This window comes from Ruditapes philippinarum, unplaced genomic scaffold, assembly GCF_026571515.1.
Source record: "Ruditapes philippinarum isolate M1 unplaced genomic scaffold, ASM2657151v2 ctg7418_1_1_1_1, whole genome shotgun sequence".
Taxonomy (NCBI): domain Eukaryota; kingdom Metazoa; phylum Mollusca; class Bivalvia; order Venerida; family Veneridae; genus Ruditapes; species Ruditapes philippinarum.
The window spans coordinates 26,777-53,976 of NW_026865899.1; the positions used below are offsets into that span (position 1 = coordinate 26,777).

A 27,200-nucleotide genomic window follows, 5' to 3' on the forward strand; every position below is an offset into this window, starting at 1 on the left:
TTGTTTTACGTTTGACTTTATGAGTTTTGTAATCATTTGCAAATTAACTAAAAAGTTTAAGAATTATCCTTATTCTTGTACATTGTTTTAGAACTTTCCTTTACAGTTTGTTTTATATTGGTAAAACTTTTTTGTTCCTTGTATCTTTTATTGTTTTGGATTATATCGATTATGCCACTGTCATGATAAAATACAAACATTGATTTATAACGCAATATAGGAACATCCCGTTTGAAAAAGTACAGCGGACAGGAACAATTTCCTACTAAGATGTTGATTCTAAACATAGGCGGAAAACAGCACAAGTAGGAAAATCAGCAGGATACAAATAACTGTTTGTTTTGTTTGTTTGTTTCATTTTACGCCTTTTACCAACAGTATTTCAGTCATATAGGCGGGTAGTTTCCTAACCATCGTTCCTGGAGTTTTACAACAGTACTAGACTACCTTCATTCGTGCTAAACTACCAAAGCATCTCCCGGGGGTCGAACCCACGCCAGAGAGGTAACTGGATTAGAAGTCATCGACTCTAACCCCTCGACCACGGAGGCGGTAAAAATAACTGATTTGATATCCTTTTTATATTCAGAAATGAAGTTTGTCAGCTTAAGTTGCATAGGTTATTTCTGAGTTTTGTTTACGGCAAAAAATGTTAGCAATGCTTGCTAGTCAATGACAGTAATTACTTATACAAATTCTCTGTTGCTGAAAAGCCATTTCACAATTATGCAGTGCTTTCAGAACGGCCTGAATCTCACGAGTCAATAACTCTTTCAATCAAAATTTTCATGTAGCATTTTTTTATTTTCAGGTCAGAAATTACGTTTAAGTTTAGATGTGTAGGAAGCAGTTTACTTAATCCGAAAATCGACACCGACCGAGATACATTAAACCTCCATATGCTTTAAAAATCTGTATTTAAGTCAGGTTTCTTGATTTAATTGGTCTATAGTTCATTGCTCTGAGTTTCAAAAAAAAAAAAAAAACAGGCACAAATGACATATCATGTCGAATACTGTTTCTCATTGTATTATAACACTTTTGATGTCATTTAAATGTAATAATTTACAGTGTAAGTCAGTAGCAATATACAACATTGATATACATCATTGATGATTACCTTTCGGGTTAAAATAAAAATGAACAGCGGAATACAGAATATGTTTAAGCTGCACGCCTCCAGATGAGCCAAAATATTTCAAGAAATTCAGTCTTTAGAAATATGTATTAAGACCTTATGAAAAGTAAAAAGATTCAATAATTAATTAATTATTTACATGCTATGTGCGATTAATGACTGATTTTGCAATATCAATCACTATAATTCTACTGCATTACTAACGCAGTAATATTATTTATATATATACTTGACCTCTTTTTGTTAATTTACGTGGATTGTAAGTGCCGTTTGCAATGTGTTAATAACTTTCTTTGTTCACGTCACAGTATTTTACTTTTAAATAAATTTCAAAATTTTCATGAAAATTAGCATGAATCGGGAGGCATGCTGCTTTAAGAATTTGTCACAGAGATATTTTGTTTACATAATGGATAAAACAATTTCGGTCATTCTCCTTATTTGGTTATTATTTTTGAAACAGCTCTTAATTTCAAGAAAATGCACAACAGAACCCCTACAAAACGACCAAAACGGCAAAATTGAAAACGTTGTAGGGTCGTGTTGGGGTTGCGTTCATTGAACGCCACCTTTCCTTGTTAATCTTGTTTTCAATTTTTACATTGAAGGCATGGTTATTGTAGTCTTACAAAAATAGAAACAATTAGAAGCATTTATTTATATGTTCAGTATTTCCTATTATTCTATAAAGCATACATGAATAAATGACATAGATAAAGACACAACCATCAATGTTCTAAATTGACATATCTAGTTGTCAACCTAGTGTTTAAGAATTACAAGTAGCCTAATGTGCCACAAATGTATGCCTAGTTACGCCAATATCCATCACATGAATGACAGAATCAATATGCGTAGACAAAAAGTAGGGAATAATCAAAAGCTAACGAGTTGACCAAGTGACAAGTGATCTCGATGAATACTTGACTCCCCACGCCCCGGCTATTGAACATAAAGCCATGGCCATCCGTTGAGTTATAGGTTATAGGTTATTTACAGCAGCAACTTAAAACCATTTTAAATTCTCTTTTCTTTGGACTGTATACTATATATATTTATTCAATTTATTCAATTTTAATTTAATTCCATTACATAACACTAGTACGTAAGAAAAATAAATATTTATGTCTATAATTGGAACACTGTTGAAGATAGCAGAATGAGAACTTTTTTTAACTTGAAAGCCTGAATGTAAATTTTTCAGTGATAACTTAGCTGTGCCCCTGTGTTGCTTAGTCGTGTGGGTGTCGCGTTCATTGAAAGCTACCATTCCTTGTTGGTCCTGTTTTTCATACCTGTGTTCTGGAGATAAGGTGGGTGGTACTGGTTATTCGATGATTTATGAGATAGTGAATTAAAGCCTTTGTAAATTGTTTCGGAAATACAGTATTTCGTTTTGAAAATATATAGAGCTACTTTCTTTAGTATTTTAAACACATGAACAAAAAAATATCACAGTGGTTACGGGCATTTCAATTAAGTTAGTATTTCGGTTATAATGATTTTACCGTAATCCATCGTTAAATGTCCCCTAAGAAATTTTCTTTTGAATTTAATACTAAGTGTAAGCACTAAAAACTAGAGAGGTACATCAGATTGATCGGCAGGATTACTAGGTCCACAAAACATGATTTTTCACAGTCATGATCATATGAATAGTGTTGTGCATATGGGCTTTATTTTAAATGTGTTTAGTATCTATATACTGAATAGCTCAATATGAAGAGCACAGAACTGATAATCTCGATGTCGTGGGTCCGATACCTACTCATGCCACTACAATTTTTAATAATCTTGTTAATTTGATGTTTATATAATTTTTCATTTCCATTCATCTTCTTTCAAGAAAGTTTTTTTCATGTTCATTCTGGAATATTCTTTCACTAAGTAGTTTAGTATTCTAGATTGTTCATTGATAGTATATATATGAGGCATGGTTGTACTTCGAGGTTTGTGCTAATTTGTGATATTGTGTGATGTTGATATACTGATTGTGTGGTATTATACAGTTAACTTAGTAATATATTAGTTTGGATTCTGTGATTCTATGTGGGAGGTGTTATTGGACATACTGTGATATTCTGCTATGGACATTGGACATTGATTAAATTTGAGTTGTTGACAATTAAATTTGTTTTTGTTCGAAGTAAGAAAATCCAATCAAATGAGACATGCTTTTAAATTTATCAATTCTTACAGGATGTCATTAACTGTATTTGATTTAAATACGCAATAAATACTTTTATCAGTGTGATAACATTGTGCTAGTTATATATAACTTTTTATCACTGATGCATTATGTTCGTCTACATCCAATTCTTCAAAATATCGAAATTGAAAGTTTCCAATATACATCAAAACAAACTTGTTTTAATTTCTTACACTGAATTAACTGACATTTTTACTTTTGGATGAATATAGGTATGAATAAACTTTTAAAAAATTCAAAGAAAATACATGTTTACAATAATATCTCTCCGTTCTGTGAGAAAATGTCCGTTTCACTGGCGTTTAATTTTTCAAGACATCAAAATCGCCACTTTGAATGTCTTTTATACAATTTTTAATCGTTATACTCCAATTACATAAACACGATAGGTTTGAGTGTTGAGAAAAATCAACAGACATTTTGCTTACTCCGTTGCCCCAAAAATCTCCGTTGCGTATTTTAGTTATACCCGATGGGTCGCACTATTTAAAATGCTGTCGCGTTAGCTGAAGATAGATTATATAGGAGACTGCTGACCAGTTAAATGAAGAAGGATTATCGGAAACTGTTGACCACATAGATAAAATAGAAATTGTTCGAGTATTATGCAAATACATGGCAATCGACTATGAAAAGGTGTCTAAATTAAGGACTTACAAAACATTAAAGACGCAATTTTCATGTGAAAGCTCTTTGTTACTCAAGTTCTTAAAAGAAATGGACGCTCAATTTATGCACAGTTTTCGGTGCGGCATTTCTGCCAACCGGAAGATATGTAGGAGAAGAAGCCAAAACAAAGACATTGTACTTTATGCCAATCAGGATTAACTGAAAATGAAAACTCATTTCTTAATTGTGTGTCCGGTATATAATGATGTAAGATCAATGACATTTCAATAACATTATTATAAATGATGTATATAACGACATGACAAATAAAGAAAAAAATAGTATTTCTTATTACAAATCACCAGGACAAAATAATAAAATTTCTTATTAAAGCATATGTGTTAATGAGAAATTTACTGTATAATAGGTATTTGATTTTTAACGTGCCAATAGTGAAACATGATGATTTATTGACTGTCCATTTTCTGAAATGTGATACTGTAATTTACAGATCGAGCAACAACTTTGATCTCATTTAAATGTTCAATTTTAAAAGCTATGTATTGATCACAGTTAGTATATTTGTAAATATGTAATAAGATGACTTATAGGTCCATTAAGGTCCAGTTTGTATGTATTCTTATCATGAAATTGATATATGCACAATGTCACTATAATAAACAATTTACTTACTTGCTTGCTTGCTTACTTACTTTACTTTTACTCTCACTTTCACTTTCACTTCACTTCACTTCACTTCACTTACTTACTTACCTACTTACCTACCTACTTACTTACTTAGATAAAGAAGGATAATCGGTGAAGGTGTGAAGTTGCTGTGGGGTTAATTAAGACGGTTGTAAGACAGTGGAAATTTATTCATTTTTTATTAATTGTTTGTTGTTATTTTTATTATTATCTTCTTATATTATTATATTATATTATTATAGTGTATTGGAAAAGTCTAAATAGATCTAGATCTAATATGGGAAACTTGTATAGAGTAATATTTTTATCAAGATAGGGGGAATGCTAAAAGGACTATATATGTAACATGCACGACATTTTAATAAATTGTGTAAAACTTATATACACTGAGTCAAACAGATTTCAGGTGAAAATGATGTTATAATGACAAAAATATTTAAACAATTACTCAAACAAAAGAGACGCAAATTGCAAATTTTATTCATAGATCGTATAACATATGTACAAAGATTAAAATATTGTAACAGAAAATGATGATAATGATTATGTAAAATTGAGCAGTATACTTATGCATGATAATAAAAATAATAAAAAAGTATAAATAAGAAATTCACGGCAAAATATGATTTTTCTCTCTATATCTAACTGGTCAGCATTTTCACTATATATCTAGCTGGTCAGCAGACTCTACTATATGTTTAAGGCTTAAAATTATCAATTTGAATTAATATTTAATTAGTCAGCAGTTTTTATTAATTCAATTGTACCATAATTTTATACCAGGGGCGGATACAGAACATGGTTTCCTGGGGGGGGGGGTGACATATAGGTGGTCAATTTTGACAAAAATAATGCAACATTCGAGAATTGTGCCAGCATCTTGTTCATGTGACAAAAATGTACTTGATGTGTTTTATAGCTCATCTTATGACTGGCAATGTACTTTGCTTATACATGTGTATACTAATGTTTGTTTTTAAATATTTAGAGGATATGGAATTTAGAAAATATTTGTAATTGGGGTGGGCCTGTAGGGGTGTCCCCTCCGATAGACTGAGAAAATTTTGAAATATTAGGATGAAAATGGTGTTATTTTCTTGACTTTCCAGTGCTGTTTATGGTACCTTTGGATGGTTTTACATCACACAGTATTTTGTATACGTTAGTGTTTGTAGGGTCTTTCAAATAGCATTTCCTGGTGTTTAGTAGTGAGCATTTACAAAATAACAGCACACTTACCAATGTATACGCGACCGTTGATAAAATAAATACAAACATTCAATCAATTTACTCATATGAATAAAACACGATTTTCCTAAATAAACTGTTATTAAAATACTGCCTTTCTATTGTACAAAAAATGAAATAATTTCAAACTTTAATATTCAATAAGAATTCTTTCCACCAATGAATCCATTTTTGATTATGACTAAAGAGGTCAGTACAGTTTTAATTTTATTTGAAATATATTACAGCCAAAGTTATTAAAAGCAAATGACCAGCCATTTCATCTTAATAAAAATCATAGTAAAACTAGTTATTTAAACGTGATTCCTTTAATATTATCACAGATATAGCTCCGTGATATTATCTTTAAAAAAAGAACAAAAAAAACAACAAAAAATAATAATAACTCGCCACCTTTTTAATTTACACATCATAATTTTCAGTTTCTTAATTATAGGGCTTTCCCAAAGAAAACAATGTTTGTGTACTGTGTAAAACATCTATTTGCCACTATTTGTGACTATTAATTTCATTTATTTCTTTGGAAAATAATAAACCAAATCAATTATGCATGAAGTCATTCAAGCATGTGATAGATAAAGATCTCTACCAAGCCCCCATGCAGGAGATTAACAACTTGGTGACAGTTAATAAATGTTTTGCAGCCAATAAAGTATGAAAACTGACAATAATATATTCCAGCCCAGCTGGTAAACGTATCTTTGGAGCAGAGCTGCGGGGGCTGCAGCCCCTGACCACCACTGTTATACACTATTAACATTGCAGACAAAAAAGAGAAAAACAATTTCAAGACAAATATTCATTTTCTCTATATATCTGGTCACTTATTCACTATATATATAGTCTAACTGGTCAGCAATTTCACTACATGTTTAACTGGTCAGCATTTTCGCCCCCTTCTTTATCTAACTAGTCCCACAGTTTCTATGTCGCTAGCTATTTCGTCAGCAGTTTAGTATCGCCCATACCCGATGTATTGTGGGTAACCACTGTACCTGTCTGGAAAAACCCACTTTCATTATTGTATATCAGAAGCTAATGTGAAAAATGCATTTTCTAGCGTAATTCTTGTTTAAGGGTTGTTTAAAATGTAAGTTACTGGTCGGAGACCATCAACCGGACACTTTTGGAACATTTTTACCGTAAGATTTCATAATTTTTAACCTAGAGAACCAAAAAATTTGACACAGTTCAGCTAGGTTCTTCTCCTAACAAACAAACTAGTTTGTTTAGGTAGCACTCCACAGTTAATTTCAAGTTCCTGCCGTCAATGTCCTACAAGCAATACGTCTAATAATTCTGATACCAAACTACACAACCTGGAAAAAGAAAACACATTTTGTTGAGAACATATATGACATAAGATTGCAAATCTACAAAGAAATTATCCATCTGCAATAGGCAGGCAGTCAAAAAATTTGCAATTCATTCCGTTGAAGCCCAAAATCTACAGTGGCCCGAGACCCAAAACAACACATTTCGACCCTCTGGCAAAAAATATCTGCAAATGTACAGGCTAAAGGAACACCGTCTCTGCTTTAGCAACTCCCTATACATGCAAAATATCACAAAAGAAACTAGTCCTCAACCAGGTAGATTTTTGCTACTGCTAAAGTTTGCACCACCCCCTGTAAAATGACTTCTTTTTACCGTGCATGCTGTTAAAAAGCAATGTTTACAAAAATGGCGGCCTTGACATTTCATAATCAACAGCATGTGATTTCTGGCCATGTTTTCGAATTTGCCAGTGATCATATTAGATGTCACACAAAACAAATTTTATGCTGAAAATGCATTTTAAAGACAACCAGTCATTTAAATCCAGAATATTCACTATATCCAAGAAATCCTCCCTGGCCATTCGAGAAAGCTGTGGCTTACATTACTGTGGTGTGCTACCTTAAGGGGCATCATAAACATTGATTGATGACCTTTATATGGACTTTTTCTACAAATTCATGCATATTTCAATAAACAAAATGAAAATTTTTGCTGGGAATTGTTTGTTTTTTCATTATCTATGCCTTAAATGAACTATGCTGTTCATCCCATTTTCAGCCCTCGGCAAGCCTTTTTCAGTACATGTAGAATAAGAAAGTATTCCCAATGTAAAAGTGTACACAATCTGGTTCTTTTATACCAATCTATACAATCAAATGTTCAAATATGTCCTTATAACATCTAATATGAAAGTAAATATTCAACAAATTGGCATAGCAGTTTAAGTAAATATATGGCTTCATGCTTCAATATAAGGCAAAAAATACAACAGATTAATGTTTCTTGCCCAGACACCAAAATGTGCTAAATGTTTTATTTCAATCCTGCACAGTATAAAGTCGAAGTAGCATACACAATTTTTCATAAAAGGTTTTATGTAAAGTCAAATTTCAAAGAGACACAGCACTTATCATGGCCCTCTGAGCATTGTAGATCTATCAATGTTGGTCGCCCAGGGCATCGAAATTCACCAAGCGACACGCTGAAAACCAAATTCTCCGACTATTCAATCTCGCATGCCCAACTCCAAAATGGGTCAAAAATCTAACCCGAAAACCTGAGCTTTAACATCCATTTGCACCTGTAAATGATTCAAGCAAACATATCCACCTTCGCACGAAAATATTTCGCATCACATGGGAACACGCCCGATGGCCATATTCTACATGTACAGCTGAAATGCAATAAAAACATGCCTTTTTCCACCAAAAAAGTTTGGAAAATCAGGAAAATATCAACCGAATAGCTCTATATGTGAATATTTTCACTCTCCCACAGCTGTCTCTCCTGGAATAAGTAGTCCAATTATGACTTAAGACACATGGCAGACACAGCACCTTTCATACATTTCACATTTAGGTTTTCATGTATTTGAGTTACCGCTCCCTTTTTAAAAACCTAATTTCAAGCTCTGTGACAAATATTTTTATGAAATTTCACCATCATTTTGGTCAGTGTGCATGATAAAGCCTTTACAACAAAGTTAAATGCGAAAAAACAAGGTTTGAAAAAAAAAATCATTTTACCTTAAGGTAGCACTCCACAGTTAATTTCAAGTTCCTGCCGTCAATGTCCTACAAGCAATACGTCTAATAATTCTGATACCAAACTACACAACCTGGAAAAAGAAAACACATTTTGTTGAGAAATATATGACATAAGATTGCAAATCTACAAAGAAATTATCCCATCTGCAATAGGCAGGCAGTCAAAAAATTTTGCAATTCATTCCGTTGAAGCCCAAAATCTACAGTGGCCCGAGACCCAAAACAACACATTTCGACCCTCTGGCAAAAAAATATCTGGCAAATGTAACAGGCTAAAGGAACACCGTCTCTGCTTTAGCAACTCCCTATACATGCAAAATATCACAAAGAAACTATCCTCAAACCAGGTAGATTTTTTGCTACTGCTAAAAATTTGCACCCCCTGTAAAATGACTTCTTTTTACCGTGCATGCTGTATAAAAAGCAATGTTTACAAAAAAATGGCGGCCTTGACATTCATAATCAACAGCATGTGATTTCTGGCCATGTTTTTCGAATTTGCCAGTGATCATATTAGAATGTCACAAAAACAAATTTTATGCTGAAAATGCATTTTAAGACAACCAGTCATTTAAATCCAGAATATTCACTATATCCAAGAAATCCTCCCTGGCCATTCGAAGCTGTGGCTTACATTACTGTGGTGTGCTACCCCTTATTGGCGTCCGCGCCGAAGCGCGTCCGCTCTTAATGGAATGAGATCAAGATTTTGTGAAAGGGCGACAGCAACTTCTCGAGCCATTTTAGTCGGTCATAATAAAAAGCCGAAAATTCCGATCGGTATGAGGGTGCTGCTTGATTATTAAATAAGAATGAAATGTCGCGATATGTTACAATGAATTTTCGCAATGCAAACATTTATAAATGAAATAACCTTTTCCGTCAATAATATCGCGCTCTTCGGGGTTTTTTATTTATCATTTTGTAGTACACAGTCGGTTAATCATGTCATGGTATGTTATTGTTGTACATGTATCCTAGAAATGATCAGTTTGATGACCTAAATATTCCAAAAACCTATTTATAGATATATCTTTTTATAACTCCTATCGGTAAAATGCCCGGTCTCTCCCGGTCTATTTTGACCAGGATTTAACTAGTGACCGGCGAATAGTACCAACACGTTTATTGTCCGGTCTCTCTCTGGTTTTTGGAGTAGATGTTTGAATATTGTTACAATTAGAAAAAAACAACAATAGCATGTTTCATTTTATTCTATATGAGATAAAAACAATAAATATGTACAAGACGGATTTATATGTAATATAAATCCGTGATATGTACAATAATTGAGAAAAAGGTACATTTTTTTATGGTATTAAAATGACATTATCAACTTTGAAACATTTTATTAAATTATTCAATTTGTTATCCGTGTTTAGTAAAGATGCCGAGGAAATTATTCAAAGTTACAAATTAAGATTTTTATGAATTATTCAGTTGATCGATAATTTAAAAAAAATGATAAAGAAAAAATACAATGTACATGTACATGGTTTAATGAAAAATAAACAATATTATATATTGAAAGATAAACCATAATTTACTGACTTTTTCGCAGTTAAGCTTTGACTTATAATCGTCGGTCAATATGACAATTGAATTCTTAAAAATTTATTTTACAATTTTAATAAAAAAGAAATTAGTAAATGAAACTCAGTATTATAAAAATAGCACATAAACACACAAAAAGAATAAAAGAAAACAATATTCATAAAAATTTGTATTTTTTTTTAATAAAAATTTATAGATATTACAAGATTATTGTATAATAAACAATTAATGCTAACATGATTCAACATGGTAATATAACTAGTGTCATTATTTTTTACTAAACTTAAAGTGTGAACAGATCCTTAAGGGGGTCTTCGCTAATAGCGAATAACATGTACATATAAGGGACAAAATGTGTGGTACGTGTTGATCATGCGTTACACATATGGATTATAAATGATTGCATAATGTATAATCCGTTGCTATTAATAACCACGATCATAAAGAAATGAAAATCAAGTAATATTCTAATCCCTAAGCATGCCAATAAAGTTTCATAATGAACAATGTCTTTTCGTCCGCTGCATTCATAAGTGGTATACATTTCTGGTAGTTTATAAGAATATCTTGTCATCATATGTGTACTAGTTCATCTTCACTTGCTGCATTTCTTGCTTGGACGCCCTTTGATGCTTTGCATCAATGCTTTTCTTGTTTCTGATTGTATTGACACTTATATCTTAGGCTCGACAAGGAGGGTATCAAAATTACCTAAATTGTCTACACTACAGTACCATGTGTCCGGACAGATATGTACATGATGTGATTTAATTCAGATAAAAGCTTGGGTGTTTTGGTTTTTGATTTGTAACATGATATACAATATGTCAGCAACAAATGCTGAAGTTTTGGATATTCTATTATTCACTCTGCAAATGATTATAGCTGGTATATGAGGTCAGGCATTGCTTTCTTGACCCCCAAATTTCAACGTCAACATTCTTGAAATAGACATTAAAATATTACCATTTACGGAGGTTGAAATAAATTTATTTACTTAATTTTAAAAGAAACATGCACTTATTGTTGATGAAAAAGTGACTGACAACCACTGATCAAAGAAAATACTAAATTAAGCATTTTTGGGGCCGTCCGGGTTTGGTGGTTGTCCGGTTTTGATGGTCCCCAACCAGTACCGTTATTTTAGTTTGTGTGAAAATTTGTTTACATTTTTTGGACCTGTCATATATATAAATTGTATATAAAAATTATATCCCTAGTTTCGGTTTCTAGTATTTTCTGTATCGCTGCGCGCTGGCAAAGTATCTGGCATAGACCTAGTGAACATTTAGATTTGGTTATAGGTAAGGCGGTTCGGCAATCTCCTGGATTAGACCCCTATGTATTTTTCATAAGTAAAACCTGTATGTAATACACTAAAGACCTTACTGGTTGGGGACCACCAAAACCGGACAACCACCAAACCCGGACGGCCCCGAAAATGCTTAATTTTGTATTTTCTTTGTTTAGTGGTTGTCAGTCACTTTTTTATCAACAATAAGTGCATGTTTCTTTTAAAATTAAGTACATAAATTTATTTCAACCTCTATAAATGGTAATATTTTAATGTCTATTTCAAGTATGTTGACATTGAAATTCGGGGGTCAAGAAAGCAATGCTGACCTCAATATACCAGCTATAATCATTTGCAGAGTGAATAATAGAATATCCAAAACTTCAGCATTTGTTTGCTGACATATTGTATATCATGTTACAAATCAAAAATCAAAACACCCAAGCTTTTATCTGAATTAAATCACATCATGTACATATCTGTCCGGATACATGGTACTGTAGTGTAGACAATTTAGGTAATTTTGATACCCTCCTTGTCAAGCCTCAGATATAAGTGTCAATACAATCAGAAATAAACAAACTAGTTTGTTAGTTAGGAGAAGAACCTAGTTGAACTATGTCAACTTTTTTAGTCTCTAGGATAAAAATTATGAAATCTGTACCGAAAAATGTTCCAAAAGTGTCCGGTTGATGGTCTCCGACCAGTATATATACTCCTAGGATTCCCTTGGTTCATTTGTATGAATGTTAGGGACTAACCAGAAAACAAAACCTTGAATCTTTCAACACATATAGTATACTGTATACCATGTACAAAACAAGTTTAATGATAACTTCTATTTGTGGTTATTTTTATAAATAAGTATTGACAAATTATTTAAAAACCGTGCTTGTATTTTTAAAAATGAAATGCACAAATGGTTAAAAACCTACACAGTATGTGTACTGGCATGCGAGCAGTTCCCGTACAAAAATCATAGTTACTTAAACATTATTAGTCCCCTACCGGTTTACCGGAGGGGACTTTAGGTTTACCCTCCGTCCGTCTGTCTGTCCGTCTGTCAGTCCGTCCGTCCACAAAACTGGATCCCGCGATAACTTGAAAAGTACTGAAAATATTTTTATGAAACTTGATATATGGATAGATGGCAGTATGGAGATTATGCACGTCTTTTTCTTTTCTTTTTATGTTGAAAATTCTGGTTGCTATGGCAACAAATAGGCTTAAAATATGGCAAATTTTACACATAAACTGGATCCAGTGATAACGCAAAAAGTACTGGAAATATTTTTATGAAACTTGAAATATGGTAGATGGCAGTCTGGAGATTATGCACGTCTTTTTCTTTTCTTCCTATGTTGAAAATTCTGGTTGCTATGGCAACAAATAGACTGAAAATATGGCAAATTTTACACATAAACTGGATCCAGTGATAACTTAAAAAGTACTGGAAATATTTTTATGAAACTTGACATATGGGTAGATGGCAGTCTTGAGATTATGCATGTCTTACCTGTTCTCCCTATTTTGAAAAAATATTGGTTGCCTTGGCAAGGCTTAAAACATGGCAAATATAACATTATTTGTGATAAGTCAAAAAGAGCTGAATTTTTTTTATGAAATTGCATCTTTAATTCAAGAGTTATCTCCTCTTTAAGAATTTTGCTTTTAAAAATGTTTATATTTTGGTAACAGGGATGTTTCAAATATTAACTTTAGAGTGTCCTTCAGTCCGTCTGTCTGTCTGTTCATAAAAACTGTTTCCTGTGATCACTTTTAAAGAACTTTTCGAACAAATTTACTTAAAATATAGAAAAATTGAAACATTAGTGAATGGCCAATGGCCCTTTAGAATGTTGATGGGGTTCTAACCGGTAGGGGACTTATGGATTGCTTGCAATACTATGATAATTGCTTGTTTTTTATTACGCTCACTCACCAAAATTTGAATGTTACACATCAATATTCAGCTCGTCACACAAATCATGGAAATTCCATCATGTTCTAAACATAGAATAACCCTTACTTATGAGGCCTCATAGGGGGTACCGAAATTATCCATTATTTTGTATGAAGAGAAGTAGTTCCCGTACATAAAATCTAACCCATTATAATTATACAATTTTATTATATTGGACCTATTTTTCATTTACAATTGTTGAACAGACCATTATCTAAAAGATAAATAGATGTAATTCAGGAAATAGAGCGTAGACTACAACGCGGGTATCAATTACCCGGTACCGTTACCCGCCCAACGCATTCACATGCAATAGCATGCTTGTATGCATGATATTTTACGCATCAAAAGCCATAAAATTATTATAATATAGTAATATTGGTCAACATTCTGATAATTAAACAAGTTTACAATCACATTGCCTACTTATTTGTAAACAGGTGGTATTAGTGGAAAACCCTTTAACAAGCCTCAAGTGTAAGTATTTTTGCGCTTGCGCGCAAGGACGGAATCCCCCAGAGAAAACAAGGTCACGTTTTGACGACGCACAGGTGAAAGTGATTTAAAATGAGACTTTATATACGTACTGCTGAACTGCATACATGTGAACTTTTTTTGATGATCAAGTGGGAGATTTTTCTTCAAAAAGAGGGAGATCTTAGAATTTTCAATAAACAAAGAAAAAAGTTTTGACATTAAAAAGAGGGAGATTTTTTTAATTTGTGAAAATACCCATTATTTTAAGAAAAATCTTTGAAAATATGGCCGAAGAAAGTGGGAGTCTCCCGCTTAAAGTGGGAGAGTTCACATGTATGGAACTGACACTTAGATTTTGTCTCGTTTATGTATCTGCTTGATTTGAAATGAATTTTTGAAGAATGCAAGTAAAAATCAAGCGTTTAAATGAAAAATATGGGTACTGCTTCTGTACGGGAACTGCTCGCATGCCAGTACAGGTATATAAACTTGATGTGTGATACCTCCCTTTACGAAATTCAATTGAAATTCACTTTTGGCTATTTTATTTGTGAATTATACTTCACTTATTCAATTGATCTGTAGCTCAAGCAGTTGGGGCTTATATGTACATGTATTTTAAATGCAAATTAGATGTCAGTATCTGACATTTTGACATATAAGTGAAGAATAAGTCACATATAAGTCACAAATATGTGACATATAAGTCAAAGATATGCTCAACTTATAAGTAACATATAAGTGACATATGTAACTTATAAATAACTTAAAATAAGTCAATTATAAGTAACATATAAGTCACATGTAAGTCACGTATATGTTGCTTGATGTCAAAAAAGCTAGAAAGAGAAAGTTGAGTTATTTTATTTAAAAAATGTTTATTGATTTGTATTCTATAACAAAAACAATTTTATTTCTAGCAGCAGGTTTTTGTAGGTAGTGGTTTTCTTAGAATCAAACACTTTGTTTTTTACAATTTTTTTGCTTGAAGTCTGTCAGTGAGAAACTGTTTAAATCATAAATTTGTTTCAAATTTTTCTGGTTATTTAAACTACTATTTCTTTTATTGATGTCTGTTCCCTTCATATTCTATGACTTTCTTATTTCTTCATGGATTTACTTAAATATATGTTCATTATCAACAGGAATTTTATGATCCCGTGACAGTTGGCCAATTTTTTTTTAATTTATCATTAGCAGGCTTTTTTTAGTCCTTTATGACGAAACCCTGGAATAACAGAGTTAACACTTAATAAATTAAAAATCCAGTTTATTCTTCAATGTCCAATTTTCGAATGATTACATAAATACATTTTACAACATTATAAAATAAATCATTATAAGAATACAATATTTGAATTAACAATAGTTTGATCTTATAATTAACAAATATGGGGAAACTAGCTTTATTAATAACTCACTTTGCATAAGAGGTACCATTTTAACAATTTAAATAATTATAATATTACTATTACATAGAACCTAACAAATTATATCAATTTACATATTTGGAATAGATTTTACAAACTTTAATGAATTATGCAAAATAATAAAAGTACATACCTGGAATAACAGAGTTAACACTTTATAAATTAAAAATCAGTTCATTCTTCAACGTCCAATTTTCGAATGATACTGGAACAGTTGAAGCTGGAAGTTTTGTTCAACTCTGTTAAACCATATGCAACTGTTAAACCATATGCAAATAAACATTAATGTATAAAATGTCCTAAGAAGGAAACATTAGGATGATTTCCTGCAAAAGTTACTATTTTTGTTTAACCATATATTTAGGCATTTAGATAAGAATCGAAAAGAAAGGAGCTGACTGCTTATCAAGACTTGTTTGTTTAATTAAGTGCTTATTGTATCTTGGCTGTAAAGCTTGTTATAAAATTACTTTAACAAGTCTTTGTTAGACAGCTGTGGGGAAATGACATCACGCGCACCTGTTTTTCTACGGCCAATACACAAACATGGCCGCGCCTACTGATTTGTAGAAATCGGTGATTTAGCCATTTAAATTTCGTTATCATTCGTTTAATATTATTATTTGGCGGCAGAAAATTTGCAGATTTATTATTTATAGTATTCATTTTCTGAAATCAGGTTTTTATTCTAACCTTGTTTTTCCCTTTAAACAAAACTAAAGTGAAAAACACTATTTTTAAGTAAAATTGTAACTATTTCAAAGTTACCAAAATGAAACTATTATATTTGAAATCTACATTTAAAAACAAAGATTTTGTTATAAAATATGAAATATCTATTTTAAAAATAATGATTGTGATGTTTACTATTACAATCATTCATAATGTCAAAATATGGATCATAACAGATCCTCTCTGGTTCTTTTACTTTGGACCCCAAAGTTGAATCTATTTATTTTTTAAAAATATGGGTCATAGAAAGATATTTATTTATTTATTAATTTTTTTTTTTTAAACTACTCACTAAAGTATTTACATCATAACATAATATTATACTCAAGTATTATCAGAAAAATATACATTTGTAAACATTAATACAAAGACAAAATGCAGTTTTAACTCTTCCTAATAATTAAATGTTATTAGTGACACTTAATTTTTTTGTAGATTCATAAGTGATTCTAAAAATAGCACCAGCATTAATATTTTGTGCATCTGACTAAGTATTATTTTACAAGAAGTAAATATTTGTAAGAAATTGTTCAAATTGACTTTTGGAACAAAATATACAGAAATGACCATTGCTCTTGCGAGAAATATTAATATTCCTACCTTGTTTAGCAAATGGAAATGTCCCCTTGAAAAGGCGACATATAGGGGTTACTTCTGTCGGCGGCGTCGGTGTCGTTGTCGGTGTCGGCGTCCCCTAAAGCTTGTCCGGAGCATAACTCAGTCACTATAAGTCTGATTGACTTCAAACTTGGTATGCATGCTTCTTTCAATAACCCGAAGTGCAGTGCACAAGGACTGGTACTCTGCAGTTCTTAATTTTTGAGTTATTGCCCTTTGTTAATTTTCATACTTTGATTTTGTCCGGGCCATTTCTCTTCAACTAAAAAAGCTATGGACTTGAAACTTCATAGGATGATAGATCTCATTAAAAAGAAGTGCAGTGCACAAGAACCGGTACTCTGCACTGCCTAATTTTTGAGTTATGACCCTTTGTTAATTTTCATACTTAATTTTTGTCTGGGCCATTTCTCCGAAAGTATGATAGCTATGGACTTGAAACTTCATAGGATGATAGATCTCATTAAAAAGAAGTGTAGTGCATAAAAACTGATACTCTGCATTTTTTATTTTTTGAGTTATTGCCCTTTGTTGATTTTCTTTCTTTATTTTTGTCCTGGTCATTTCTCCTCAAGTATGAAAGCTATGGACATGAAACTTCATAGGATGATAGATCTCATTAAGAAAATGTGCAGTGTACAAGAACCGGTACTCTGCACTTCTTATTTGTGAGTTATTACCCTTTATTAATTTTCATACTTTATTTTTGTCCAGGCTATTTCTCATAAATTATAAAAGATATGGACTTGAAACTTCATAGAATGATAGATCTTATTGATAAGATGTGCAGTACACAGAAACTGCTGCTCTGCACTTATTATTTTTTGAGTTATTGCCCTTTGTTAGTTTTCATTTTTCATATTTGTCCCAGCCATTTCTCCTAAACTATATTGTTCACAAGGCAACACATCCGACTTGCGGAGTTCTAGTTTAATATAAACATAATTTCCTTATTATACCATTACTATGATACAGATAAACTAAGGACTATAAAGTCCATTCATGTCTTCCATTATGTTATAATTGAATGGCCATGGTCCTTCAGAATGTTGCTGACGTACTTTCTCGTGGGGTTCTAACCGGGAGGCGTCTTTATTATCTCTTACAGTACTTTGATAATTGCTTGTTTGATATAAAATGTAAAAAATATGCTATATTAAAAGAATATTTTTTATAGAGAACTATAATATCACTGTATAATAAAATTGTCAATTAAGTCGCCGGCATAGGTTTCTGAATAATACTGATCCATTACGTTCTATTGACGACATTACGTCAAAATTGCATGGCGCTAAATACTTCAGTGTATTAGACGCGACCAAAGGCTACTGGTCAATTAAGTTAGACGACCACTAATCGTCACTCACGACATTTAACAAATATTTGGATGGTATAATATATTTAAGACTTCCTATGGGCATAAGAAGTTCTCAAGACATTTTCCCACGGAAAATGTACGAGACATTTGAAGGTTTATAGGGTGTGACATCAATAATTGACAACTTATTAGTGTTTGGGAACATGACAGAAACCTTAAGAATGTACTCGACCGAGCAAAGGCAGCCAGTTTAAGATTTAACCCAGACAAACTGGAAATAGGTCTAACAGAGGTTAAATATTTCGGTCATGTTATCAGTGCTGATGGACTGGTACCTGACCCTAATAATATATATTGATAATTATAATATATATTGATAATAATAATATATATGATAATAATATATATTTGATGTATGAAGTAGATACCTTAAAAAGTAAAGAAGTTATAATATTTCTTAAAGACAAGTTAAAAGAGAGATAAATCTGAAAATATTGCTTCAAGAGTTATGAACATTGTCACATGAGATGTAACTGATGATAAGGAATAAGTGTTTGAAGTATGAGGTAGACACCTTTAAAACTAAAGAAGTTAAAGTAAAAAATAACTTTTTTCAAGTAAAAAAAGTCTAAGTTTATGGGGAGATAATTCTTGCAATATTGTTGCTAGAGTTATGCACCTTACCACATAACATGTGGTTAATTGTAAGGAATATACATTTGAAGTAACCGTATAAAGTTGATCCCTTAAGAAATAAATAAGTAACAGTAAAAAATGATATTTTTAAGGACAATTCTAAGTTCAAGGGTAGATAAATCTGAAAATATTGGTGCTAGAGTTATGAACCATGTCACGTAAGATGTGGTTGATTATAAGGAACATACATTTGAAGTCTGAAGTTGATCCCTTAAGAAATAAATAAGTAACAGTAAAAAATAATATTTTTTAAGGAAAATTCTAAGTTCAAGGGTAGATAAATCTGAAAATATTGGTGCTAGAGTTATGAACCTTGTCACATAAGATGTGGTTGATGATAAGGAACATATATTTGAAGTCTGAAGTTGATCCCTTAAGAAATAAAGAAGTAAAGTAAAAAATAATATTTTTAAGAAAAATTCTTAGTTCAAGAGTAGATAAATCTGAAAATATTGGTGAACCTTGTCACAAAAGATGTGGTTGATGATAAGGAACATATATTTAAAGTATGAAGTAACTGTTGATCCCTTAAGAAATAAAGAAGTAACAGTAAAAAATAGTACTTTTTAAGGAAAAATCTAAGTTCAAGGGGAAATGAATCTGAAATTGTTGGTGCTAGAGTTATGAACTTTGTCAAATAAGATGTGGTTGATGATAAGAAACCTATATTTAAAGTTTGAAGTTGATCCCTTAAGAAATGAAAAAGTTATAGTGAAAAATATTTTACTGCACCAAAACTTTAACCTGAAATCTGGACGCAGACACCGATGCCGGGGCGAGTAGGACAGCTCTCCATATACTTCGTATAGTCTAGCTAAAAATTGAAGTTAGCATGTGAAAACAAACAGTTCTGATATTTACTTTTGTAGTATTTACTTTTTTTAATTATTAATTTGATTGGCCCCTTTTAGGGGTCTCTGGAACTAAAAATAGAAAAACCTTTAGACATCTTCTACTACAGAACTAATTCATGGATGATCACCAAACTTTGTCTGTAGCATTCTTCGGAAGTCTTTTATCAAGTTTGCTCATATTAATTTGATTGGCCCCTTTTAGGGGCTGCTAAAGCTAAAAATAGAAATACCTTTAAATGTCTATTTCTACAGATCTAATTGATGGATGATCACGAAACTTTGTCTGTAGCATTCTTAGGTAGTATTTTATCAAGTTTGCTCATATTAATTTGATTAGCCCCTTTTAGGGGTCTCTAGAGCTAAAAATAGAAAGACCTTTAGACATCTTCTTCTACAGAAGTTATTGATGGATGATCACCAAACTTTGTCTGTAGCATTCTTGAAGTTTGCTAAAATTAATTTGATTGGTCCTGTTTAAGGTAAAGCTTAAATGCCCCAGGTCATGGCATTTCTTCAAATTATTGTTTAAAGATATTCTATGCTCAAATTTGATTTTAGAAAATATTGACAATGGATAATTTCAAACACTGAAAAGCAGTTGTTTCTGGTGAGCGAACCGGGGCCATTATGGACCTTTTGTTTAAGATAGTTAAACATCATTTCAAAGGTTAATTATATTTTGAAACTGAATAAATTACACGTAAACACCAGTTATTGTTATTTTTCAGATAAGATTGACATTCAACAATGGGATAATGTTACCTCTGTAAAACAAAATAAGCAATGGCTTCATATAGCACAAAACGTTTAGAAAAAAAATATAATAACTTTGTTAAAGCTCAGTTAGCAGTGTTGATAACTCGGGACGGACTTGCACCTTTTGTATGTCATGAAATTCAAGAATTTCAGTTGAAATGTTTAGATGATATATGTTACATCAATGGACTATTTAGTGGGACAGTGTGTTCAGATTGCTGTACGGAAAATGTTATTAGATGTCCAACAGATAGAATATGCAAAGTTAGACATGGAAAATGCATTTATCATAGAAATGCTGCAACAAGGTATAATCCTGTCGGCTGTCCTAACAAGATATGTCATAATTTCACAACTGAGATACAGAATGCGCATAGGTACTATGGTCCATCATACAAAAATACTGATGCTACACAGTGGTGCAGTAATTCCTGGGAGATAGCTAAATGTTTCATGCCCCCTGATGGATATAAAGATGTAGCTAGTGCACAAGAAATAGGCTTCAATGGCATCATTAGTGTCATCATTTATTACAAAAACTTTCAGATGAAAATACACGAAAATCTAGGCAACAAGAACAACATTTTTGAACAGGTAAACTACATTTTATTACAGCTTTTGAATAAAGTAGTCATTATAATACATCTATGTAATAAACTTGTAAAAAATGTCAATCAAATCACTTAATTGTAAGTAAACATTTCTGATAAGTTTTATACTGTCTCTTTCTTCTTTCAACCAGTTTATGACATGGCGACTTTACAGTTTTACTGGAGGAGGAAGACCTTAGGTGCTCTTCCTTGTATTAGGCACGAATTGGCACTTAAGTAGTCCTCACAAGAATCTAAGAACCGAAAGTCCCTATATCCAATATAGAGAAGTGAGAAAGCTAACCATGTTTTATCATTTAAAGCTAACAGTGCTTTATTCATTTCATCTAATTTTAGATTATTTCTTTTTTATGCCACCGCAGCATTTGGGATGCGGTGGCATATAGCGATTCACGTGTGTGTGTGTGTGTGTGTGTGTGAGTGTGCGCGTGTCTACATGAGCATGTGTGTGTGTTCTATAGATTATATATTGAACTTAAATATCTTCTAAAAAGACGAAATTCAACAAAACTTGGCAGAATTATTCCTTGGGTGAAGGGCTTTCACATTGTCCAAAGAATTTGATTCCTGATGGATCTGTTGCCATTGCAACCAAACGAAATTATAAGAAAAATTAAAACATCTTCTTGTAATGACCCACAAGGTCTAGACCCAAGATATTTTGCACTAGGCATTGTCTATTGAATCACTACCAAGTTGGTTCAAATTATACCCCTGGGGTTAAAATTGGCACTGCTCTGGGGGTCATTGTTTTTTATCATGTACATATAGTGAAAAACTTAAAAACCTTTTTGTCTGAAGGTACAAGTTTTAGAGCTTATATATTTGGTATATAATAATTATCATCTATTGGTCCTCTTTCAAAATTGTTCAAATTTGGCCCCTATAGTGTCAAAATAGGCCCCACCCAGTGGGTCATATATTTTCTTAATATGTGTATTGTAAAAGCTTAAAAAGTCTTATCTGTAGTGACCAATGCTAGAGTTAATGTAATATATATTCAGCATAAATTATTGTGTAGTTGACCTATACCAAGATTGTTCAAATTGTAGCCCTATGGTCAAAATTGCCCTGCCCGGGGGTCATTGATTTTTATTTACTACATTTACTAAAAACTTTAATCTAAAATCTTCTTTTCTAAAGGTACAAGACTGATAGTTTTGATATTTTGTATAAAATATCATCTATAGGTCCTCTACCAAATTTTTTAAAAATTAAGTATCAACATTGATCCGACCCAGGGGGACATAGGTTTTCCTTATATGTATATAGTAAACCCTAATTCAAATTATACCTCTTGGGCCAAAATTGACTCTACCCTGAGGGTCTTTGATTTTCATTATGTACTTAAAAGTCTTTTTGTCTGAAGGGAAACACCCTATATTGGAATGTCTTTTAGGCCATTATTTTTTGATATTTCGGTTTACTGACCCGCCGACTCTGTATTTTGGGAAAATGAAAAAAAAAAAAATCTGCCCCAAAAAAAATTCTGTGTTGTCTTGAAATACGCTGCTAATAACGACTTGTCAAAGAAATGTCGCGGTAAGTATTTTAATTAACTGTTAAACCTACCATATGCCAGACTATTTTACATACGATTTATACAGTGAGATACGCAACCGGTTATCTTTACTCGAGAATAGCCTGTCGTCTGCTAGTTGGGGAAAGTGTTTATTGGTGTATTATGAAAGAATGTCTGTTAAATGGGGTCAAGCCATTCTCACAGAATTATAATTAGGCTTTGATCATATTTCATCAATGCATTGAAGGTCGAAATGCGTAAAAATGTAAAAAAAAACCAACAAAAAAAACACGCCAAATTACGTAAGCAATTACATTCAAGGACAGAGCGACAGAAATCTGCTGCAATTGACAAGATCAGTATTTTCAGATTTAACAAAAAAAAAAATAGTCTTTAAAAGCAGATTGAATACAGGTTTTCAAACAAACAAAATAAAAAAAATGCCCGCACTTACTTAAAATAGATTTTTATGTCAAAAATTGACCTGCTTTTTATCCGATAAAAATATTTTCACAATGGGCAAAATTGAACATGACTTTGTGTAATCTTTTCTTGACACTTTTTTTTTAACATCTGATCTATAAAGAAATGAGTGCAAGTCAGCTGATTTTCGGCACCTTTGATGATTCAGATTACACAGCAGTGTGTAAACATCAAAGAATGACAGATTCTTTTGAAGAGCTCGCTTGCCACTTGTCAAAAGTCATTGTGTGTAGATTTCATGTGTGTTTTTAAACAATGGCAATATGAGCAAAAGTTTTTTTTTGTGTATTTAAACAATCTTTGGAATAGACAATCGGCGATGTATTTAATTTCATTGCTCTAGTAAGTACTATGTATATGTATGCACCACATTTATAGTTATGAAAACTTTCTTTTTTTTTTTTTTTTTTGCCGCCGCCGACCCTACCTTTTTTTGGAAAAAATCAGTAAACCAAAATATAAAAAAAAATTGGCCTTATACATAATAACCAATTTTTCTATTAAAATATTCAATAGCTGGGAGTTAGTCTAAGGGTCATGACTTCTAGCTAAAGAAATGTTTGCTTTTTAGAGATATTTATGAAATGATTGAGAGATGTGAGCTTTGCAGGATATTTAATGAAATAATTTGATCACATTATAAGGACATTATGATTCATACCATGTATATAGTAATGATTGTAAATCGTAAATGCTTTTATGTTTGTAGATATTGGTAATGCTTAATTGAAAAGATAGTACATGTATTTAAGAACAAGTGGTTTACCTTTATTTCAAAGTTTAATTCAGCGATGTAATACAATACCTAATTTTGTCAAGTAAAAAATCTTTAATTTTTGAATTAATTATTGCACTATGGCTTTTGTCTCTAAAACTTGACCCTAAAATTTCCTAGACACTACTGCATTATAATGGCAAAGTTCAGTTTTTTCGAACTTCTAATATATTAATGCGGTGGCATAGCATTTTTATGCCCCGGGCATATAGTAATTGAACCGTCCGTCCGTCTGTCCGCCTGTCCGTACGAGGTTAACCTAGAACAAGTTCTACCTGTACCAATGGCTTCTTAGTTTACACACTTACTTATTTATACAAAGTACATGATCTGGGCAAGTTACATAACTATGGCTTCCATATTTACCAAGTTATTGCCCTTTTTCAGCACTTAGAAAATGAATAATGGTTAACCTAAAATGGCAAGTTGGAAATATCTAAAGTTCTATCTATACTAATGGCTTTATAATTTCCACGCTTACTTATCAATACAAAGTATATGATATTGCCAAGTAATATAACTTTGTCATCCATATTTCCCAGTTACTTCCTTTTTTTCACTTTGAAAATAGGGCCTTGTCTGGTTAACCTATTATGGCAAGTTTGAATTATCTTAAATTTCTCTTTATTGCTTAATTTATTTAATGATATCTTTCATATTTGGTATGTGGAAAACTTAAATGGTCCTCTAATTTTTGTAGTGTAAGTGGTCTCTAGGGTCAAGGTCAAAGTCACTGGTTTAGAAAATAAATTTTAACATTTTTGCTCTTACAACCTTTATTTTATGGTTGATGTCTTTCATGTTTAATACAAACATGCCAAGGGAGGTCCTCCGTCTGTGGGTATAGTAAGGGGTCATTTGGGTCAAGGTCAATGTCACCAATATCTAGGTCACCAATTTTAAAAATAGATTTTTACATTTTTACAGGTGTATTAACCATATTCTATAGACAGATGTCATTTATAATTGATAGGAACATAAAATTTGATGGAGTTAGTGGTCAGTTAGGTCAAGGTCACCAGTGCTAAAAATAAGATTTTTACACTTTTGCTCATACAGCCTTTATTTATTGACAGATATATTTCATATTCGGAAGGAAGATAACTTGCATGGTATTCATCCTTTTGATTGGGGTAGGGATCAGTGGGTAAAGGTCACTTGTGCTAAAAATAGATTTTTACACTTTTGCCCATACAGGCTTTATTTATTGACAGGTGTATTTTATATTTGATAGGAAGATAACTTGCATGGTATTCTTCCTTTTGATTGAGTTAGGGATTAGTGTGTCAAGGTCACTAGTGCCAAAAATAGATTTTTACACTTTTGCCCATAGAGCCTTTATTTATTGACAGATATATTTCATATTTAGTAGGAAGATAACTTGCATGTTATTCTTACTTTGGATGAAGTTAGGGGTCAGTTGGGTCAAGGTCACAAGTGCTAAAAATAGATATTTACACTTTTGCCCATACAGCCTTTATTTATTGACAGATTTATTTCATATTTGGTTGGAAGATAACTTGCATGGTATTCTTCCTTTGGATGGAGTTAGGGGTCAGTTTGGTCAAGGTCATCAATGCTCAAAATAGATTTTAACATTTTTGCCCATAAAGCCTTTATTTACTGACAGGTGTATTTCATATTTGGTAGGAAGATAACTTGCATGATTTTCTATAGGTGTCAGTGGGTCAAGGTCAAGGGTGCCAAGTATAGATTTCTTATATTTATATATATTTGATAAAGTTGAATATTTATCACTTCACAAGTCATAGCAATGACTTGGCGACTTATATATTTCACAATTACAAAATGCCATGACTCTGTCAAGCTATATAACTTGTGTTTACAATTTTTTGGCAATGTTTCTGTCCATAACTTAGTGAATGGGTAAACCTTTTTTGAAATATTGCTACTGACAAGAATCGGAGCCGTGGGCATTTGTGTTTAACAAACACGTTCTTGTTTCACAAATGCAATCTTGCTGTAAATTTAATTTAGATACATATAGATTATTGTAGATTTGATTTGAATGTTTTAAATTTACCAGGCAAGAGAAATCGCTAGGAAATTGAGACGCTCACCAAGTTTAGAGGTAGAGGATGAAGACCTACATCACTGCTTCACAGTATTTCAACAACTTCTTTCTGATGCCGGATATTTAGCTACAGACGTGCATGCACAAAATGCCAAACAGAAGCTGATAGATGTAAATTACCAAAGTTTTTCAGTTAACAAAACAAGTAGTTTAAAATACTGTATAAGTGGTTTATTTTAGGATGTTGAAATATTTGCGATTTTTGCGAATTGTAATTGATCGCAAATATTTAATAGCGCAACAATTATTTATTAATAGGCAAACTTCCTTCTGTCATTTGAAAACACGTTTTCATACACTACAGCATATTACATGAATAAGTTCAGGCACTGAGATTAATTCTTCTCATAGCTTGTTTGTCTAAGTTTGTTTTAAACAAATCACAAATCATTAAATGAAACAATATATGTATTAATAACACAATAGGTTGTTCATATATCAAACAAATTCAAAATATGGCAAAGAAATGTGTGATCAGGTCCTTTATCAACAATTATATAAATACAACTGAGTAGACGTTTACAATAACAGGATATTCTTAAAATTTACCTCTTTAATAATGATATCACAAAACAGTATTTAAATTCAAGAATAATATTTCACAAAATATTTCCGCACATAAAAAAGTCCACCTTTTGATATTCGCACAATTTTTGTGACGCATATAATCCACTTATAAAGAATCCACTTATAAAGTAGATTCTTTATAATTTAATAAATGCACACATTTAGTTTACTGATAAATATAAAACCTTGCACATACAGAAATCATTTATTATCACTAAGTTTATTATATAGCTGAATGTGATTATTTTCCGCCGCCCAAAAGTTGGCTGGGGATATAGTAATAGTCTCCGTCCTTCCGTCCATCCGTCCATCCATCCGTCTATCTGTCCTTCTGACATTTTTGTCCGGAACATATCTTAAAAAGTATTTGAGGTATCAACTTTAAACTTCATAGGAGGATAGATCATATTGAGGTGGCGTGCAGTGCATAAGAATGATAACAACCTTGCATAATTTTTCAGTTATTGCTCTTTGTTATTTTTCAAACTTAATTTTT

General features: G+C 31.9%; 1 protein-coding gene and 1 long non-coding RNA gene across 2 annotated transcripts; one reads left to right on the forward strand and one right to left on the reverse strand.

The window, feature by feature from the left end:
- The first annotated feature begins 6,871 nt into the window (after window positions 1-6,871).
- Window positions 6,872-26,546, forward strand: LOC132730692 (uncharacterized). The gene is made up of 3 exons (XM_060716671.1): window positions 6,872-7,002; window positions 20,624-21,245; window positions 26,090-26,546. The coding sequence occupies exons 2-3, from the start codon at window positions 20,679-20,681 to the stop codon at window positions 26,315-26,317; spliced, it is 795 nt and encodes a 264-aa protein (XP_060572654.1). The 5' UTR covers window positions 6,872-7,002; window positions 20,624-20,678; the 3' UTR covers window positions 26,318-26,546.
- Window positions 7,164-9,059, reverse strand: LOC132730693 (uncharacterized). Its single transcript, XR_009625787.1, has 2 exons — window positions 8,939-9,059; window positions 7,164-7,231 (listed from the first exon to the last, which is right to left on the reverse strand). It is a non-coding gene; the product is annotated as an uncharacterized LOC132730693 (long non-coding RNA).
- Window positions 26,547-27,200: the final 654 nt, after the last annotated feature.

Excerpts from the sequence above, each read along its gene's own strand:
- LOC132730692 (XM_060716671.1), top strand. The coding sequence starts at position 20,679 with ATGGCTTCATATAGCACAAAACGTTTAGAAAAAAAATATAATAACTTT. Across the intron at positions 21,246-26,089 it reads AGAACAACATTTTTGAACAG|GCAAGAGAAATCGCTAGGAA; the intron begins GTAAACTACATT and ends TAAATTTACCAG.